This window comes from Ostrea edulis, chromosome 5 (genome assembly GCF_947568905.1).
Source record: "Ostrea edulis chromosome 5, xbOstEdul1.1, whole genome shotgun sequence".
In the NCBI taxonomy this organism is placed as follows: Eukaryota; Metazoa; Mollusca; class Bivalvia; order Ostreida; family Ostreidae; genus Ostrea; species Ostrea edulis.
In genome coordinates, this window is record NC_079168.1 from 15,910,626 (window position 1) to 15,932,445 (window position 21,820).

The window sequence follows — 21,820 nt, forward strand, 5'->3', positions numbered from 1 at the left end:
TGAACAACTCTGTGGTGTCTTTTATTTCGATCTCACAGGGATATATCGAATTATACAATCAATCACAATGACTGGGATCCTGAGTCCACTCATGGGCGACATCATTGTTATACCATTATCCTGAGTCTACTCATGATCAACATCTTTGTAATATTATGGATCCTGAGTCCACTCATTCACATACAGTGTTCTGTCTATGTCAGGGGTTCTACTCTCACTCATGATCGACATCCTCACAGTGTCAAGAGTTCTAAGTCTACTTCCGGCCGACATCCTCACAGTATCAGGGGGTTCCAAGTCTACTTCCGGCCAACATCCTCACAGTGTCAGGGGTTCTAACTCTACTTCTGACCGACATCCTAACAGTCCTGAATCCTATGGTGTTTAAAAGGAAAATGATATTTATTTAGAAGGAATTTGATCATAGGACATGATTTTTTGCTGATTCCTCAGAACGAACAAGATCCTTGTTCTAAAGTTAGTGTGTGGCAAGTAAAATGCGACAAAGAATCATAGACTCTGCTTGTATACAATAGTATAATATACATTCTTTTATGACATGTCGTATGAGTTAATTTTTAGCCTCCACTCCCCTTTCATTTTATTTTAAATGCGGTTCTAAATTATTCCTGTTGTCCCAAAATTATGGTTGCGTTTTCACATTTGATGGGAAATAGCCTCGGGGGTCTCGATACAAACTTTCGACACAAACAAGACCAAGGAGTCCGTCAACTGCGATATAATGCCTCTGTAAAGAAACGAACAAGGTCACACATTTCAGTGCCTGAGAAAACTGAATACGTCAAGACTTCTAAAGACCTATCGTTGAAAGGTACGCGATGCCCCGTGCTTAGACAGCTTGTATAAGTATACATGTATATTCACATACATTCCATAAAAATTTACGTAAAATGTCGCGATAGAGTTAGGTCGTTCGCTTCACAACAAGCAGGCCCGAGTTTAATTCTCGGTCCCGGCAAACTTAAGACATTTAACGTAGTATACAATTATTTCATGTCTGCTCGGGAAACAGTCAAAGCTATTATCTCGAGGTAGTGGCGAAGACCCGGGGAACTGTTGTAAGAGGCCGTAGGCCAAGGACAACATTTTCCCGGATCTTCGCCACTACCGAGGGGTAATAGTTTTGACTGTTTCCCGAGTAGACATGACATAGTTGTTTTATTACCTAATCTGCTAATCGAGCAATAGTTTCTCACGTGATCGGGAAACAGTTCATCACGTGACCGGGAAACAGTTCGTCACGTGATCGGATAATATTAGGTCACGTGATGAACTGTTTAATCCCTGCTCACTTTGTGTAACATTCTCAAGTTGGATAAAAATATGTAATGTTAATTTATATAGTAGATTAGGTAATAATAGTAACTGTTCCTTCGCCAAGCGTCGGGCATTAGAAGTGAAAATCACGGGTCATTCGGATGTGACCTTAAAAACGGATGTCCCTCGTCGTGGTAGGCGTTGGCATGGTAAAGAACCTTCATTGCTATGACAGGTCGAAATTTGAACCACTTCACTTAAAGCTGATGATGTCTCTAGATGAGTGAAACATTCTCAAATGGGACGTAAAACATACAAATATCTGACAATTTTTAAAGCAATTAGACGCTCGTAGTTTAACTCCCTGCTCACTTTGTGCAACATTCTCTGCTGATTAAAGTTGTATAAAAATATGTAATGTTAATTTATATAGTAGATTAGGTAATAATAGTAACTGTTCATTAGAAGTGAAAATCACGGGTCATTCGGATGTGACCTTAAAAACGGATGTCCCTCGTCATGGTAGGCGTTGGCATGGTAAAGAACCTTCAGTGCTATGACAGGTCGAAATTTGAGCCACTTCACTTAAAGCTGATGATGTCTCTAGATGAGTGAAACATTCTCGAATGGAACGTAAAACATACAAATATGTTTACGTAAATATCTGACAATTTTTAAAGCAATTAGACGCTCGTAGTTTATCAAGCAATATTTGATATTCATAATAACCGTGGCTCATACTTTGTATCCAAGAGAACTCTTTAATTAATAACATAAAACTAGAATTGTTGATGAATTCCATATACAGACATACAAATACTGAATTAAGTACCGTCTCCCGCGGTATCAATAATTGTGCAACGCACCTGAAAACAGAACTGCACTGAAAAATATAAGAATTTGCATAAAATTTTCTTTGGGGCGAAGTGACTGTGAAGATAATCTTGTTAGAAGCTTGATATATATTCATGTTTACCCTCGAGAAAAACACGATCGGTCGCAAGTGCACAAAGTAAATTTTTCTTTGAACGTTGATGGCGTATAATTTTGAAAGTGTAATTGACTTGGTAAAACAAAATCTTCTTGTATAATTGCGTCATAATATTTATTGCATGAACTTTAGTTGATTTCGTATGTCAACATGTGCAAGAAATTTTTAGGTCACCTGAGTAAACCTATTGCAATTGGTTGTCGTCCGTCGTGCGTTAACAATTGAACATTTTAAACGTCTTAATAACTACCAGTCCAATTCTTTTCAAATTTAGTATGAAGCATCATTGGGACAAGGGGGACATAAATTTTAAATTTTAGGTCTCCAGCACCCCTTGGGCCCTAGGAGCGAGTCAAAATCTGCCCCAAAATGACAAATTTTCAAAAATCTTCTTCTCAAGAACCACACACATGTAAGAAAAACTAAATGGATAGCGATGTAGAGCTGGAAGGCTTCTACCAAAAGTGTAAATTTAATGATCCCTATAGGAAGGGTTTTGACCCTAGGGTGGGGCCAAACGTAGTATATAGTATTTATGTGTAAGTTTGCTGTTACTGTATAAAATCTAAATGCATTCTTAGGAATAGCAGAAATGGATGTACAAAAAATGGTGAATTTCACAACCCAGGGTTATGACTTTAGGATGAGTCCAAAGTAGTAATATATTTTGATGTTTTAATGTTAATGCACCTATTATTAAAAGCCTTTCATCAGTGTATGCACTTTTGAGGGCAGTGAAGTTTTAAGAACACATCTTGTTTTATACTGTTGGTGAGCATTAAAATTTAGCTTAGATATTCAGAACAGGAATTTTTTTCTAGATTCCATAGCCCATGAAAGTAGTGATACTCTTTCACTAGTATTCAGGTGACCGATAAGGCCTGTGGGCCCCTCGTTGTTATTTAAATTGATAATGAAGTGCACACAAACAGGAGGAAAGAAAATATTCAGGGAAATTTAGGATGGGGAAATTTAAAGTTACATTCACTGTTTTGGTTTTGGTTTTTTGGTATGTTTCTTTACGTCACATTCATATAGACACCTCCAGCTTGATTTAGGTATGGCGCGTACGGCTGTATCAGTGAGGGTTCTTATTGTACCAAAGTTTACCGTGACAATGGACCTCCGTTTTTAAGGTCACATCCTTTCACTTCTACTACCGGGAACTTGACGAAGGAACAGTCACTACCTAAGTTAAACGTCTATGGTTTAGTCGTCCCGGTTGCGATTGATTGATTGAATATTGTTTTACGTCCCTCTCGAGAATCTTTCACTCATATGGAGACGTCACCACTGCCGGTGAAGGGCTGCAAAATTTAGGCCTATGCTCGGCGCTTATGGCCATTGAGCAGGGAGGGATCTTTATCGTACCACACCTTCTGTGACACGGGACCTCGGTTTTTGCGGTCTCATCTGAAGGACCGCTCCATTTAGTCGCCTCTTACGACAAGGAAGGGGTACTGGGGACCAATTCTAACCCGGATCCCCACGGTTACGCCCTAAACTCTCGGTTATAATCTTTTTGTATTGTATCATAATCAAAAGGAAACACGTGTTTTCATTTAGAGAAACTGTACTAAATATAATTACGACTATAGCCAATGCATGACCATGGATATACATGTACACTTTTTTCTTTTCTTGCTTCCTGAACTTCCTGGAATAGCCAGTCACCTTCCGTCACGTGATCACCAACGTGTTCATATCTCCACAAGTCTTCATTCACTGTGTTCGCAATATAATTTACTGACATACAAGGCATGAATGTACAATTTTGATGTAATACACAGTCGTGGTGCTGCAAACGTAAATAAAAGATAAAACTTATATACCTCACATTATTCAAAATGAAGAGTTTTAACTAGATTGCGCTGTCGATTTGGTGAAGGTTCGTAATGCAGCTTAACCTCATATGATCCCACGGAACAGTGTTGACATTTATATCTGTCCATGAAATAACTACTGTCTGTTGTTGTCACATGAAGGTTCCTTGCTTTTTCTGAAGATCCGCCGGTATCAATCATACGATGTTAATGTAAAACACCATGTCTTTTACAAATGCCCATACTGTAATTACATGTGATTTTGTTGACTTTTATACTTATAAACCTTTGATACCTATACAAATTGTAATGATAGCCACTTCCTAGTGTGTGAACAATGCATGTATAAATCTTAATGAATATATAATACCGTCTATTTTAACTTTGCGACTGCAAATTCAGACAGAAATGAGAGTAGAATGTAAATATTGAAAATAAATTCATTTTTGAAAATACATGAGAGTTTGAACTGCAACGCTTCTCGCCGGCGTATACTTTTCACGAAGCGCGTAACGAAAACATAACATCCCTTGTTTGCTATTATTACCTGGTTTAAAAAGGTTTTGGTTTCATTTCGTAAAATCATTATCATCGTTGTCATTTTTTTTAATATAATTTAATTTTGCATTCCTTAACGAGAAATGCCTCTGTAATTATTGGGGTAACCATTTTTTAATATAGATACCGTCAAATATGTTTTGATATTGTTGAATGTGATGTCCAGCCTTGGACTTTTGAAAACTCGCAAATTCTGAAACCGCTTGTAAAGCGTTCATCTAATTTTGGAAATACTACGTTGTTTGCAATTGTTACTGAATTTTCTGAAGAGCTGCTGATCATGTTGGCATACGGAAAAGAACGTTTTAGAATTTTTGAGAAAATTGTCTGTCGGCAGACGTCCGGTATTTATAAAATATTTTGGGTGGTGGTAGTGGGTTTTTTCTTCTTATTGATTTCAAGTATAGTAATTTCGGATGTCCATGTGTAAAAATCCCCTTTTTCATTTCTTGGTTACATATACTATCTCGCCAGGTGATTTATATATGTATATCAACTAATATTATCACAGATTACTTTTGTCTAGACAGAAATAGATACACTAGATGACCCTACTCCTTGCATATGGACAAATGTTTAGCTTGTATCGGATGTTTCTATTGGTCGACCACGTCTGTTAGTAAGATATTACAAGGGATTGTGATTGGTTACGAACGGCGGATCTCGAGAGCCCGCTGATCAATTAGTTCGAGACAACTACGGTGGTTATCAATCACTTACGGTTTAAAATGTATGTATTGGTGGTCAGTCGTTAAACCTCGCTCTCCAGTTGACAGCTCAGTCACCCTAATCTGAGTGAGGTACGAAACATGACATGCAATGTCCTAATTCAACACACACACACACACACACACACACACATAAGGACCCCTAGACAGCTGCCTACCGACGCATGCGTGTACCTCCGAATGCAAACATGAATTCCAATTGCACTAGTTCAGAATTCATTTTTATTAGAATCATAAATTAATGTAGATTTTTTTAAATGTGAATTTATTTTGTAAAAGTAGTTTTCATCAGAAATATGATAGCAGAAATGCATTTTAGTCATGGAGCCATAAATTCATCAAGGCCGTTTTCATGGATGCAAAACTGAAACGCAAATTCATGTGTGTTTTATATACTTGTTTCATTTTTTTTGTGGTTGTAAATTCATCGGTGAATAATGAGCACGCGCGATATATAAATTGATGAGATTAAGAAAAAGCATTATGCCTCAACTTTCTAACTTGTTGACTCAAAGGAGATTTTACAAAACTGCCTACAGGTCCTCCCCACATCTAATTTACAAAGTACATTGTGATCAGTGTTCTGTTTTGATATCACTGCTTGTCCGAATGTAGTGTCACTTTTTCTCTGGCTGCAATAATGTAGTCCACCGACTTTTGTTTTTTAGCTCCTTAGGATCTCCGTATGATGCAGATGCGCGAGTGATTCACTCCCACCCCATTTTCGATCATTCTAAACATTTGCTGGTTTTCTTGAAAGTTAATATTATATATAAATTTACAGCCTGTAACTTACGATTTGTGAGACTCCTTTCTACTGTTTTTAACACTGTTTAACAATATCGACATATTCCACTTTCTTAATTCATATTGAGTGCCATGTTTGATGTACTGAAGCTGAACTTCCGGTTGTCAATTCATTTGAATATGCACATATAAGGTAGTGTTTACATCAATGTACGGGTATGGAGGAGAAAGCGATTCCATCGGTATTGGAAAGATTTATTTGATATTAAGTTAAACAAGAGGCCCATGGGCCACATCGCTCACCTGAGTCACCTTGGCCCATATCTAAAGATTTCCCCCTACATATTTGTATGTAAAACTTTGATCTCTAGTGTGGCCCCAAGGTAACACCCAACACCCCCAGGCCATGATTTTTACAAACTTGAATCTGCACTATGTCAGGAAGCTTTTATGTAAACTTCTCTGGCCCAATGGTTCTTGAGAAGATTTTTAAAGATGTTCCCAGGATATTTGTATGTAAAACTTTGATCCCCTATTGTGGTCCCACCCTAGCCCCGGGGGCCATGATTTTACAAACTTGAATCAGGAAGATTTCATGTAAATATAAACTTTTCTGGCCCAATGGTTCTTGAGAAAATGTTTTTAAAGATTTCTCCTCTATATTTGTATGTAAAACTTTGACCCCCTATAGTGGCCACACCCTACCCCTGGGGGCCTGATGTTAATTTGAATATGCACTATGTCAGGAAGCTTTCATGTAAATGTAAACCTTTCTGGCCTAGTGGTTCTTAAGAGAAGATTTTCGCGATATATATGTATTTGAATGTAAAACTTTGATCCCCTATTTCGGCCCCATTCTACCGCCGGATGCCATGATCTAAACAAAATTGACTGTACTTTATACCAGGAAGCTTTCAAGTAAATTTCCACTCTTAAGACCCAGTGGTTTTTGACAAGACTTTTAAAGATTTTCCCTTTATATTCGCATGTAAAACTTCGATCCCCTATTGTGGCTCCACCCTACTGCTGGGGGGTCAAGATTATAACAAACTTGAATCTCCACTATGTCAAGAAGCTTTCATGTAAATTTCAGGTTTTCTGGCCCAGTCGTTCTTGAGAAGATTCTTAAATCACCCACCCTATTTTTGCATTATTGTGATTATCTCCCCTTTGAAGAGAGAATGGTCCTTCCTTTGAACAAACTTGAACCCCTTTCATCCAAGGATAATTTGCACCAAGTTTGATTGAAATTGGCCCATTACATCTGGAGAAGATGATTTTCCTATATATCAGCATGTACAACTTTGCCCCCTATTGTAGCCCCAACCTACCTCCGGGGGCAATGGTCTTAACAAACCTGAACCTACTTTATACTAGGAAGCTTTCAGATAAATCTCCACTCATATGACCCGTTGGTTCTTGAGAAGAAGGCTGTTAAAGATTTTCCTTATATATTCGCATTTTTAAAAAATTCGATCTCCTTTTGTGGCCCTGCCCTACCCCTGGGGTCATGATTTTAACAAACTTGAATCTCTGCTATGTCAAAAAGTTTTCATGCAAATTTCAGCTTTTCTTAAACTATCCCACCCTATTTTGGCATTTTTGTGATTATCTCCCCTTTGAAGAGAGAATGGTCCTTCATTTGAAGATACATGGACCTCCTTCACCCAAGAATGATTTGTACCAAGTTTGGTTGAAATTGGCCCCGTGGTTCTGGAGAAGAAATCAAAAGTATGAAAAGTTTTCAGACGGACAATGGGTGATCAGAAAAGCTCACTTGAGCTTTCAGCTCAGGTGAGCTAAAAACGTGCAAAGCATTCAACTCTTTTGATTGTTCATCTCTACAAAGTCGATTACAGCTGATTAAAATTGAAACGATGCTCGCTGCAGATGTAAATTTTAATGATTTCACACTGCAAGTCATTAGAAACATTAAACTCTGAAAACGTTCAACAGTAACGACTAATTCGGACGGGTAGTAAATAATAGTGCTGAATACTTGTCTGGGAATACTTGAAAATGTTCATTTAAGGACATAGGATGCCAACAAATTTAATAGAAAATTAAGTAAAACTATTTGCAAATGTTTTGATATTGCTAATAATCAATATTTACCACAACATTTCCCGATGAAACCACCTTTATGTTTGCATAGTCGCATCTTACTTGAAAATTCAATGGGAAAATATTACCTAAACATTCTTCAAAAACATTATTGGTACATTTCATGTATTTTGAAATGACCCTTTTACATTGTTGTTTGATCAACACAGCAACATCCTACTTCATTTGATGCGTCCAAATTCTTGGGTATCTTATGGTGAAAAGGTGAAGATAACGAACAATCTCATAACTCTTACAGGGAATAAAACAATGAAGAGTTGAGCCAACATTGACCTCTGGACACAACAGAAGTGAGCTCAGGTGCATAAAAAGAGTAAACATTCCCTGTCGACCGGTCACACCCGCCGTGAGCCCTATATTTCGATCATGTAAACGGGGTAATTCGCAGTCATAAACAATGTATAAAGAACGGTATAAAATACGTCAGACAGCATTTGACCCAATGAGAAAAGATTTTAATCGTCTGACGTCCTTCTATGAACAGTTCCTGTAAACGTACAGAGACCTTAATGTGGCCTGTAGCCTCTCTGCCGTAAAGAACCGTTTAGGGCCCCCGCTAAAGTGACCCGCTCCTGTCATGGGGCATTAATACGACGGACACTGAAATACAACTGATTATTAGTATCATGATTAAATTGAAGGCCAGGCGTATTTGTGGCCGATGGAAAGCTATGATTTGTAAGAAATCCTGTCTACATAGGCTAAGCTTCTTTGTCTCCACAGGGGTTTTGCCATGGACCCATTGGAGTCTTAAGTACTTCCCCTCTTTCTAACCTCATGTAAATATTTTGTTTACCGATGGATTGTGATGCTGATACGTAACGAGCGACAGAATACGATTTATAGACACTGATAATGCATTTAAAGATTTAATGTCCCTAGAGAACTAAATTTATCTAAGGAATTAATTTCATTTTGGGTCATGTTATGCGATATAACTTGGTTTGGGTCAGTTTACGCTTTATTATTTGAGAAGTCTATTCATATTCGTATCTGAAGCATCATACGTCAAACATTCTGTTTTGAATATTTTAGGAAAAAACATGTGAAAATGTGAACTGTCTTTCGAAATCATCATTATAATGTTGACATATGTTTGATTTCTGAGCTGTTTTTTTGTTTTTTTTTTCAGTTTATTACGACTGACAACATTTATCACTTTGATGGAAAATATAGACACATGAGGCGTAGAGAATTGTCGTTTGTCTGTAAATATATCAGGCGTTTCCGCCTTTTATTAAGACGCATAGGACCATTTCCCAGCTAGTTAGTTGATTTACTATATCAATGAGGGTCCGTTTTGGTATTAAGTTCTAATAAGGGATAAAATTTATTCGATTAAGTAACGTCACCTTTTCGAATATGTGATATCACCTATTCAGCATTTGATTTAGTCATATCATTTACATGTATTGTCACCATTTCAAACTGAATAAATGGCATAACTCCATATAAGTGATATCACTTATTCAAATAGATGATATCACCTATTACTTTGAGATTGATGATATCATAATTCAGTTAAACCATATTTGAAATAATATGTTTACGGTATGACCGTTGAGACGATCGAAGACCCATAGTATCTTACAACACCACTTTAGGCAATTTATTTAACGCGGGAAATATAACGCGGTTGATGTAAACAGTGCATTGTGCCATCAACATTAGCTGCGATTGTTTTGCTTTCAAACCAAGCAATTATCCACAACAAAACGTACGAAGGTATGGGAAAGCTTCTATGGAATTTAAAATCATTTGTGGTAGTTTCCAAACTATTTATTTGTTTTATCAACGGGGTTGTCGATGAAGTATACCGCGATGACGGCGACATTTTCCCGGAAGCATTATGGGTAGTCCCCATTATTTTTCAGCTGTAGTATCGTTCAATCAGACACTCGACCGTCTCCGCAAATCTCCGACGAGCGTGAAGAGCAAATTACGTGACTTAATTGTGTAATCATTGGAGCGAGCTCATCGCGTCTAGAACTTCGCTCGCTATCAACTGCTCCTTGTACCAAGTTGAAAATTTTGGTCAAAATGGCGTAGATTCGCGTATAAGCGCGAGGACATGCATTTCTCCATTTTGCATCTCGTAAATCCGTAAATGCATGTAAACCATATTTTCTTAATCATACATGTATATAATCACTCCTCGATTAAAACGATTGTACCATGTCTCCTACGTTTGTATTTGCTAAACACCAACGTTGAATATGACGTCACAATGCACTGTTTGCATCAATATTGCATTATATATTTCCCACGTTCAATCAATAGGCGGATCAAATGTCTAAAGTCGTGCAACAAGGTGTTAGGCTAGAGCTTTGTCCTCACACGTTAGGTGCTAAGTTCGGGATATTTTTGGTTATGTTATGGAAATAGATATACTACTGCCAATACTTTTTGCTTCGTCCTCAAACACAGTCACGCCGTAAGACATAATAGCGAGCGAAGACTGTTGAAACCCCTGTAACATCAACTTATTTGTCAGTAACCTGCCTCGATTAAAATTGATCATTTGCAGAACAAGCTCTTGCGTATCGAATCAATTGAGAGATAAAAACACCATATGCAGGTGATGGTGGAATATAGCTACATAAATATGGGAAGTTGACGATGGAGAATATGAAATCATCCCGTTTGTCATAAAGGTGAATTGTTAGTTTGCCGTTAATATTCATTTTCAATAAATTATCTAAGTACGAAGCAGATGTGGAGGACTCTGTGGTGTCTTTTATCTCGAATTCACAGGAATATATCAAATCGACATAAAATGAAATGATTTTTGTTAATGGATAAAACGGCGTCGGTATATCTAAATGTCGAGATAAAGGCCACAGCAAGAGATTTTTTTCTTCTCTTGAAGAATCTTTCGAATAAATCCTGCTTCATAAGAATATAAAAACAGGTCAGCTAACAAATGAGCACAATTCGTGCCCAACGGAATTCCAACAGACTGTTGGAAGACCTGATCACCAAAGACTACGAAGATATTCTCAATGAGGAACTCTAGTATGATTTTTATTTCAACTTCAGAGTACTTGTGTGTGGAATCAGAGTGGTGTTTAACAAAGCAATTTTTTTGGATGACTGATCACTAGATATGGATTTTTCCGTTTTCCGTTTTTGCTGAAGAAGCAACTGTCAATGATGTCAAAAAGTCTCGTCGTTAATTTATCGTGAGGAATGGTCGTGTAAAATGTTGAAAAGTCATACGTTCTGATGTTGTTGATTTGAGAAAAGTTTTGAGATTTCAAATTTACTAAAAGTTCTTTAGAGGTTTTTTTAATCCACATTTGATTTACACCACTTCTGGCATATGTTGTGGTACAGTACGTTTAAAATTTCTCCTGCACATATGTTAATATTTCGTGAGGAGCAAAGATAGGAACTTGTTAGAACATTTACTCGATACAGCAATATATCTATCTTTATAAGGGTTTTTGTGAAGTTTATGAATCCAGTATAGGTGCGGTTAAAACTGAAGCATGGTTTTGAAGAATTTCATCTTTTTAAAGGGCAACAGGGAGTATAAGTAGGATTACCAAAAGTGGAATTAATGCCAAGTTCGTTAGAAATACAGCTGTGATAATGAGCTTTACAAACAAAGACTAATAGAATACTCCATTAGTACGTGTACGAGTGTGGGATAAAGAAATTCCACCGAGGGGAGAAGGACGAGGCTTTGCCGAAACCTAAACAGCGAATCTTGTTCCAGAGGTGGAATTTGCCTATCCCACACAAGTAAATAATGAATGACACCCCCCCCCCCCATTTCCCCCCACAGTTTAGTGCATAAATTCAATTCAAGAGTTTCGAGAAAATTCTAAATTATCAAAATCCTCATTTATACTTCATTGCAAAAATTAATTTGACAACCAGAAAGAGCATACCCGAAAATGATTTACACTATAAGTGTAAACTAAAAAAAACCAAGGTTGTGAAATGTGAAATGAAAGAAAACAATACAAAATATTTTACTGCAACGTAAATCACAAGAAATATAGACAGAAAAATCTCACGTGGCTGTCTCACATGGGTAAAGTCGATCTCACACTGGTGATAATGTGAGAAAGAAAAATCTCACACGGCTGTCTCACATGGGTAAAGTCGATCTCACAATGTCAGAAAATGTTGTTACAAGCTTTGTCAGCTGCATCCAAAACACATTCCTCGTGTAACGTATCTAATTCTTTGATCACTTCTGGTTTACTAAACATAGAAGGATAGATGGTGCCTACTTTTGTTTTCATGTGTCTAACACGGGATTCTAATATTAGTCTGATACTTTTAATCCATTCTGACAAGGTATCAAATTATTTGTTTCATATTTAGTCCATCGTCTGGCATAAACTTCGACATAATTCATAACATAGATGAAGTTCTGTCGCGAGTTGAAAGACCGAGGTTCTCTGAATTCAGGACCTTTTAAAATAAGTGATTTCATGTCTCATTTTCAACTATAGCAACATCACCAGTAATGAAATGTCCAGCTGGACTATAGATGTAAGGAGACGAATAACAAGAACACGTAGGTGGATTAAGTATGAGATGGTTTATATCTAGGCACTGCAAAGTTTGTTTGTAAATAAAAGATTTGGATGCAATAGTAGAAGTATATTTGTAGGAAATACTGGGTGTAGACTTGAACTTGAAATATGTTGGAATACAAAACTGAACTTTTATGACGAAGAACGTTGCTTATGTTGACGGCATCTATTCCTTTGTTTGTAAATCTGAGTTTAAGGAACTAGCGGCATGATTAGGAAGAAATATTATCCATAACCCGCGGTGATTTAAAGAGCCTGTGATGGGACAACATCCATAATCATAGACTTCAGTCCATATTCTGTTGTTGAAAAATACAAGTATGGACTAGCTTTGGCTTCTTCAAATAAAGTATTCAAAACTCTCAATGGAATAAAGTTTTTGTGCGAATATGATGTGGGCCTAATTGTCTGTTGACGTAAAGTAAAAGTGAATCAGTGTGGCATCGTGTATACTTGGTCTTTTATATGAACGATGTCCATGGCTGCGTTTACATCTTTGTGTATTTGGAAAAAGTCCCATCATATTTACGTTATTTCCTTGTGGACTAGTCAAATTACCTACATTGTTTACATTTTCATTGCATTCGTATGAAAATGCAGTAGCTAGAGTCCTGGTCCAATAATCTTTTTGTTGTCTACGAAAAGGGTTACTTAGATAGAGTTGGATTGTGTGTGTGACGGTAAACTTTTTCAAGAATCCTGAACGTCATGGATAAGATGGAGTGGTCAGGGGAAATTGAAATGTTTATAGAGAAGTTGGTTACCACCATTGTTTATTTCAAATCTGTGTCCCGATATTTATTTTTTATTAAATGAACCCTTAGTTTCCCTGACATAAATTAAGCCACAGAGGTTACCTCAATAGCGTAGACAACGTTAGAAGATTTACAAGTTAAAAAAGGATTCGGTGCAGAAACTACGTCCAGTGAGATTACTAGTCAATGAATTTCTAGTGATCAATATATCACAAGTTTTACAATTTTTTGCAGAACATTTTGAGATAGAGCACATGATATCTGAAAAGGAATCATCACAAATATATCTTATGATATTTTATGACCTTGAAAAGCATTTGATATCATAGAGTATGACATAATTTAGATAACAAACTTATGATAATCTTTTACAATGGTTTAGAATCTTTTTATGTCACAGATCAAAAGAAGTAATATATAAGGACCTTTTATTGTCAAAACTTGATATATTTGAAGGTGTACCCCAAGGTTTGTTTAGGACTTTTACTATTTTTGATTTATGTTGATGATGTTGCTGTAAATATGCTATCAATTTGTAGACCATTTGCTGATGACAACTCACTTCATCAATCTTCATATAATATGCTAGACATTGAATATAAGCTTAATCATGATTTACTTATATTAGAAAATGGTTACTCAAGTTCAATCCATCCAAGTTGTTTATTTTTCAAAGAAAGGCAACACTGTTCTACCTAAACTATATTTTCAAGGTGATAAACTGGAGTGCATGTGTTCCAGCCCATCGTCATTTAGGCTTATCATTATCACACAACCTCAATTGGTCTGTGTATATTGATTAACTTCCCTCTTGAGAAATTTTTTAGGCTTATGCTCGACTCTTGTGGTCTTTGAGCAGTGAGGGATCTTTATCGTGCCACACCTACTGTGACACGGGACCTCGGTTTTTGCGGTCTCATCTGAAAGACCGCCCCATTTAGTCGCCTCTTACGACAAGCAAGGGGTACCGTACTGAGGACCTATTCTAACCCGGATCTCCACGGACTTGCTTGTGAAAATTACTCGAGCCTTTTTATACTTGACTTGGACAATATTAATACAAATCTGTTATTGTACGGTGATGTTAATTTGTATGAATTTTTTTTTCAGCTGTTCACATTTATAGATGAAACTTGTAGATTCATTTAATTATTGTACCTGTTAATTATAATTTCTCGCATGACATATTATAATACCTTTAGGAGAGGGACTAGGAAATTGTCAGAACTTCTTCCCTATCTTTTGATTTGATCAATAGAAAATGTTAAAAAAAAAAAAAAAAGAACACAAGGAATTAAACGAGTTTTTACTCAAAACTTCCATTCAAACTAGCTCTGAAATTCTGTTTTTACCGTCACCCACCCCAAAGTGCTTTCTGATCAAGTAATTCCATTATTTATTCCATTGATCCACCATGAAAATAATACTCATTGACGCATATAACCAGTAATATTTGACAGTTTTTCGCGACCACTTTTCGCCTCATTCTGTCGTTTGTTCTGATGACCACGAAACACTCACGAATTACTTTCATACAGTTGAATTCGTTTTTAAAGTAATTAGCTATCCCTTCATTACCTGCTTGGAAACATTTTGGGAATTCCAACATGATATAATAATTATATATGTTTAGGTTTGAAAGTGTAAAACAACGAATTACTATGAGGTACCGGTAATTGATATTTTTGTTTCTCTTATAATTACGACACAGTACTGTACTAACAAAATAGACAGCTTTACATAGAGAAGACCACTGATGACCTTACCGCTGGAAGTCTGAACTGGACACGTGACTGTCACATGATTTATCTTCTGAATATGCATTAGAAGTGGCCGAGTGACAGTTTGTAAACACATTTAAAACTAAATAATTCTAGATATGGTTAACACAGGTGAAATAATGTACGACATATCGTACACTGTACATGCAGCCTTATAAATACGTACGTGCGCTAATTCAACTGTTTTTACAAGGTGGACAAAACTTGAAATTCCGACGTACCATACAACTCTATAGCACCTGTCGAGATTCGGACCATACAACTTTAACTATATATAATACATGCATGTATTCTAAAATGACCAATAACGTTTTATGTTTTTCGCCCTGCTTTCTCTTTCAGATATTGAACAGTGTGAGCAAATCAAACAGCCACAATGTTTGGGTCTCTTCCCCTCTAACTTAACGCAGTTTCCTAATGACGAATTAGACTTTGACACTCAAGAGGCAGCAGGTCTACACTTTCATTCTTTTATCCCTTTACTAAATATCCAATGCAGTCAGTACTTGTTACCGTATTTGTGTGGATCTTTGTTCCCTATTTGTGTCAATGAGTCAACACTGCCACTTTGTCCGTATCTTTGTGCGATGACTCGTCAGGGGTGCGAGGGGATCATGAAAAAATATGGTTTTGATTGGATAAAATCAATGCGGTGTCTTGACCTAGACTTAGAGGAACATGACGAGTGTCTAGGAGCCAACGGTATAGAGAAAGTAGGTAAGAAACTGTCACCTGCCTCTGCTTTGGTTTGCCCGCTTTCTTGGTTTTACAGCTTCGTTGGATCATTCCGCTGATTTGCGTTGTTTTATTTGCTTTGGGAAGGACAATATTCAGAAACTTTAGGTACGCAGATAGGAACCCCCACTAACAGATGACTGAACGGACGCTGACAACAATGAGCTTTTGTAGATCTAACATTCCGCAAGGTATTCAAACCCAACCCTCCCCGCCTATTCCAAACACATTTCATGGACTCGGTGAATGCTGAGGAGAGAGCCCGTTGCTTGTTATTAAATCAATTTTGTGTTTCCATTGTGTGTTGGCTGTAGTATGTGGTTTTAATATACATTTTCCATTGCTTCAACGAATTTTGTGCTTTGACCTCGAATCGTCAATTGAGGAATTGATGAACACGGCTTGTAGTGTTGGGCATCGCAGATTCATTGTTTTCCTGTATACTGAAATATGTATGCGACCTCTTCATGCCACTTGCCTTAGTTCAACATTTTGCGAATATAAATAATAATAAGGTACATGAAATGCAAAAGCAAGATTTCATAACAAAGTAGCTCTGCTTATTAATCAAATGTGAACCGGTTCTCACGTTATTCACCACGTTAACATCACCCTAATAATCAATGAAATATCCTTAATTTCTCAAAACCCACGTACAAGCAATTGCACTATCATCCATGAAAACATGCATGCATGATTACTGTATACAGCTTTGAATTCCTTCCTCATTACTTCTATGGCTTTAATACTATAGACGTTTTCAAACAGTTTCATTTCACGATGTTTTATCATCATATTCAAACATTAAAGGGACCCACAACGAAAGAAGCGAAATTAAGAATTACTGTATTGTGTGAATAAAAGAATTCAGTTGTGCAATTTATAAACTTTTACTACGCATTTTAAATATGTGATGGTTTACATAAAATATCATACAAAAGGATTGATAGTTAGTCTACAAAGTTAATCGCAAAATGGTGAATTTCCAGTCCTAAAAGGGCGTTCCCTTTCGGCCATTCGAATGAATTGTATTTTACCGTTGAAAGATGTATATATACATGTAATATGCTTTTGACCTATTCTGGCCCTTCATGTGAAAATCTGAAATACGTGTATATTATTATTCTTGTTTGTAAAATATTCGACCAATTTTGCGTCATTTTCGGAAATTTACATAAAAAATGAAACACTATATCGTCTGTCGTGGTTTTCTTTAGGGGGTGACTTACTAAAAATATCATTATATTTTAAAAGATGTATTTGCTTTTAAAATCGTCGCCGGAGCATCTTTGTCAGAGTTACTGTTTTTATTTTGAACATGAATGCGTTTTACATGTAAAACTATGTATCCTGTTCAGAGTGCCACTCTATTGACATGCACTTCTCCATCAAAAATGCAAAAATCTTGGTAAGACTATATTTATGACGTAGTATCTATGACAGTAAGTTGTACCTACATGCACTCTTTAACAAAATGAACTTTACTTAAAGATTCAAAGTTATCGATATAAAGATCAATATCATAATTCACTTTTCATATCCTTTTATTGGGCCAAATATACTTTCTGATATTTTATGCTGGTATATGCTATATGTATAACATAGAGGATATCCAATGCTTTGAAATTTATTGCACGAGTGAACAAATTTTTTTTTAAATCCTGTCTTACGTTCTATATCCAATTCTGTTTATTACATTTTCTACGGTTTTAGAAAATAATGCGCAACATGACGTCATAATCAGTTGTAATGTTCACAATAACGTGTTATTTTCACACTGTGAAAATATCATTTCTATTCACTGGATTTATAGTAATGTAATAAATGTACAATACCCGGATTTCAGTAGAAATGCATAGTTAATGTACTGTTCTCGAAAGTTCTCAATTTGCCCTGGAAACAAAAAATTGAAAACTGTCATATACATGTTTTCTCGTGTATGAGAAATGCTCACACAGATACAGCATTGTCTCAATGATTGCATATATGATCAAAGTTTTACAGCACTCAAAGTTTGAAAGTTATTTTTCAAACCATGGGATTCGGCAGATCGGACAAAAACCTTCGGCTTGCGAAGCCAAAGCAATCACATTTTCTCCCATTACCTCTCTTCAAAATATTTTCATTTGCACATTTCGTTATGTTTTAGAGTTGTTTATCAGATTGAAAGATGGACCAAACTCTTCGAAATCCAAAGGACGTGTTGAGGTCTCCAAGGACAATGTAACATGGGGTACTGTTTGTGACGATTTCTGGGATAATGACGCAGCAACTGTCGTCTGCAAGCAGATGGGGTTCAGATGGGGAGTGAGTATCCTTTAAGATTTCATAGAGAATTTATCAAAATAAAAATGTCAAATACTTGTCATATTTATAATTACTTTGAATATACCAAAACGTCTGCAGTTTCTCTTTTACATATGATGAAAATGTGCTTACAATAATTGCATGGTTATAGTCTGCAATCTAAACCACGTAACGATATATATGAATAAATCAATGATCAGATCTGGTTATCTTCTTGACTTTGCTGTCTGTACTTTGCATTTCTCGATTTTGCGTTGAGATTTTTTCTGTCTTGGTTACTTTGAAGGATGTCTTCATTCTAGATATATGTAGTCCTACTAATGGTATGTGCGTGTGTAGTACATTATTTACACACCAAACAGATAATCTATTTCTCAGAATTTGAATTCATATACTTTCTAGGATACTCTATATGATTTAGATAATATAGATAGATTTTGCGATCATCCAATGAGAAATATTAAATTAACTACATGCATACATGTATATTGAATAAAGATTGTGATGCGGACTAAGTTTATGTCCGAAGATTTTCTTTTTAAAATTACGTAAATACTTCGTCTTTCTTATTTGCAAACAAGATATCTAGAAATTATGAAAATTTTATCACTCACATTCGAAGATACATAGGATAGTGAATATTTTGGCAAACGCATGGGCAGAACATGTGGAAATGGGATAAAGGGGATGCCTAGACCTTTCATATACATGTAAATATTAAACAAAATTAACATAAATGGATACAAATTTCAAAAGTTATTATTTCTAATCTAAAATTCAAGTACACATAAAGAACACTATTATTTTTTTTTTTTTGAAAAATAAGATGTGTTAAAAAGATACTCTATAATGGTAAAAATGAATTTTAGAAATACAATATTGGTAACTTCAGCTGGGACTTTTTTGTCGACTCTGATACCCCATCGATTCTCACTCTCATCAAAACTAGTCAAGACATTTCACTCATAAGCATCCACATCATCTAAAATTCAGGCTTAAAATCCCTTATTTTTCCAAATTATGCGGATGTTGTGTAACAAAACATTGCATTTTTGATATTTATTTGACTCTACCTGTGTGTAACACCTTTGCTTATGTATTGTATCTTGAATGGTCGTTATAACCAATACAACCTTCATTGGGTCAAATGCTGTCCGACGTGTTTCAAACCAATCCATTATATTGTTAGGCCATTATTTACACACTGATTTTGACTACGGATTACTCCGTTTATTTGAACAGGATATAGGGCTCACGGCTGGTGTGGCCGGTCGACAGGGGATGCTTACTCCTCCTAGGCACGTGATCCCTCCTCTGGCCTGGATGTTATAAAACTTTTAGCATACTCATATTCAAACCCAGCCATGTTTGTTTTGAGTATAACTCTGAGCAAGCTCCGAAACATTCTAGAAAAATGTTTGAGCATGTACTCCACTTTAGTATAAGAATGCTTGTGTAAAAGTTTAATAACCTTCACTTTTTAGTATGAATACAATTTAGAGCACGGAGTTTGAGTTTGAGTATAAAAATGTGTTAAAAAGTTTTATAACGTCCAGGAATGTATGTCCAGGGGTTCGTGTTTGTCCTCTTAATTTTGTGAGATTTATGAGTTCGTTATTTTCACCTTTTCATAATTGGGATTTAACAATGAAAGTTCACTTGAAGAGTCTCCTTGCATTAAGGATAATCCCTATTGTTTTGGTGGTCGAAAGATATTAAGATCGCCAGGTCATGCATGACAAGCATGGTTTCCAGGAGGTCTGAATTGAACGCAATAATAAAGCTTTACATGGAGACTCTCATCTTCAAAATACCAAACTCTTCTTCATATATAAAATGACATTCTAAAGTGTTTGTTTGAAGCGTAACGCTTCTGATCCACTATATCAATTTTAAGCCCTTTAAATGTTTTTTTTTTTGTTTTGTTTATATATATATATATATATATATATATATATATATATATACATTTTCGTGCCATATTTTTATCACAGGCAATTGCATCGCTTGGGGTCGAATTTACTATACTCTTTATATAGTAAATTCGACCCCCAAGCGATGCAATTGCCTGTGATTTTTTTTGATAACTTCCTGATACACAATATATATATATATATATATATATGTATATATATATATATATATATATATATAAATATGATTTAATATTCAGTCAAAAATCATGAAACTGGTTGATATGTTAAAGGAACTATTTATAAGCACATTTCGAGTTTGATACAAGTATGTTTTGATTTTTAAAAAAAGTAATGGCATCGAAATATGGTAAATCAACATTAACATATAATGTTTCTTCTCTCTTTGTCTAGTGTATAAAACATTCTATAGACTTTTTAGAATAAATGATTGAGGATTTTTTTTGGGGGTGGGGTGGGGGTTATATCGGCAAAATGAGTCAGGTAAGATGGAAATGCTATGGATGACTTTAGGATGTAATTTTTACAAATGTTTCCCTTTCTAGTTCACTATTTTGACCCGTGGGAATGTTGTTAGGAAGAAATATTTTATTTTGGGCTAAATAAAGACCAACAAACAACAACAGAAACGAACAAACATACCAAAACTCCATACATTTAGCAGATAGCGTGTCCCGGCCTGGTTTATGCATGGTGGACGTTATATTTATGATAGAGGTAAAGGTTTCGTAGACATTTAGGGGGGGGGGGGGTATTTAAAGAAAAATACATGTAACAATAAAATATTTTACTGTGAACAGTTGAAAACATCGTGTTTTGTTTTCCGATGTAGCTTTTTTTCTTAAGGCATCTACCAGCCAATTTTCCGGGGAGAAAATCTACTATGCAACATTGGGTCTGTCAAAACGGGAGGGGGGTAGGAAATTGTCCTACTGGTTATGAATGTCATTCATGGTTAGGGTCAGTTTTCTAGATTCACATTTTTGTGCCACAAGTAACCCACAACGGACACGCTATGACCAAATTTTTGGTATCACCCGGATTTTAAATGCTCTAGGATATTGGTTTTGTATTCTATTCATTCAAAGATGGCGGGAATTTTTGACAGGCGTATGATTCTGAGCAGAGCTGACTCTGGGAACCGAAACCGGTAATTTTGTCTGTCTATATACACCATACCACCCCGTGATAAAAACAGTGAGGGGGATTAGGGAGTGGTATGGTATAGACCTTACTATCATGGCTATTATTATTACACCTACAGATAAAATTACCGGTTCCTGTGTTCTTTGCACTGTACTAGTCTGTAGATCAGCTGTTGATGTTAATATCGATACATGTATAGATACTATAGGCATGTTTCAGATTAAAAATGCGATTATTTAACCTAAGTGATTTTAGTATTTTCATGGATGTTGGAAATATTATCGTGTAACCGAGGTTATTACATGATATAATGACAAACAGAAGGCACACCTTATAAATATGACAAGGCTTCAACAAAGG

At 36.0% G+C, this 21,820-nt stretch overlaps 1 protein-coding gene across 1 annotated transcript in view; it reads left to right on the top strand.

Annotated features, from left to right (window-relative positions):
- LOC125648820 (deleted in malignant brain tumors 1 protein-like) overlaps positions 1-21,820 on the top strand; it is a 77,978-nt gene that overhangs the window by 10,592 nt on the left and 45,566 nt on the right. The window contains exons 2-3 of the mRNA XM_056166803.1: positions 15,681-16,055; positions 18,223-18,380. Of these exons, the coding sequence (XP_056022778.1) occupies positions 15,681-16,055; positions 18,223-18,380 (533 nt within the window). The remainder of the gene's footprint in view (positions 1-15,680; positions 16,056-18,222; positions 18,381-21,820) is intronic.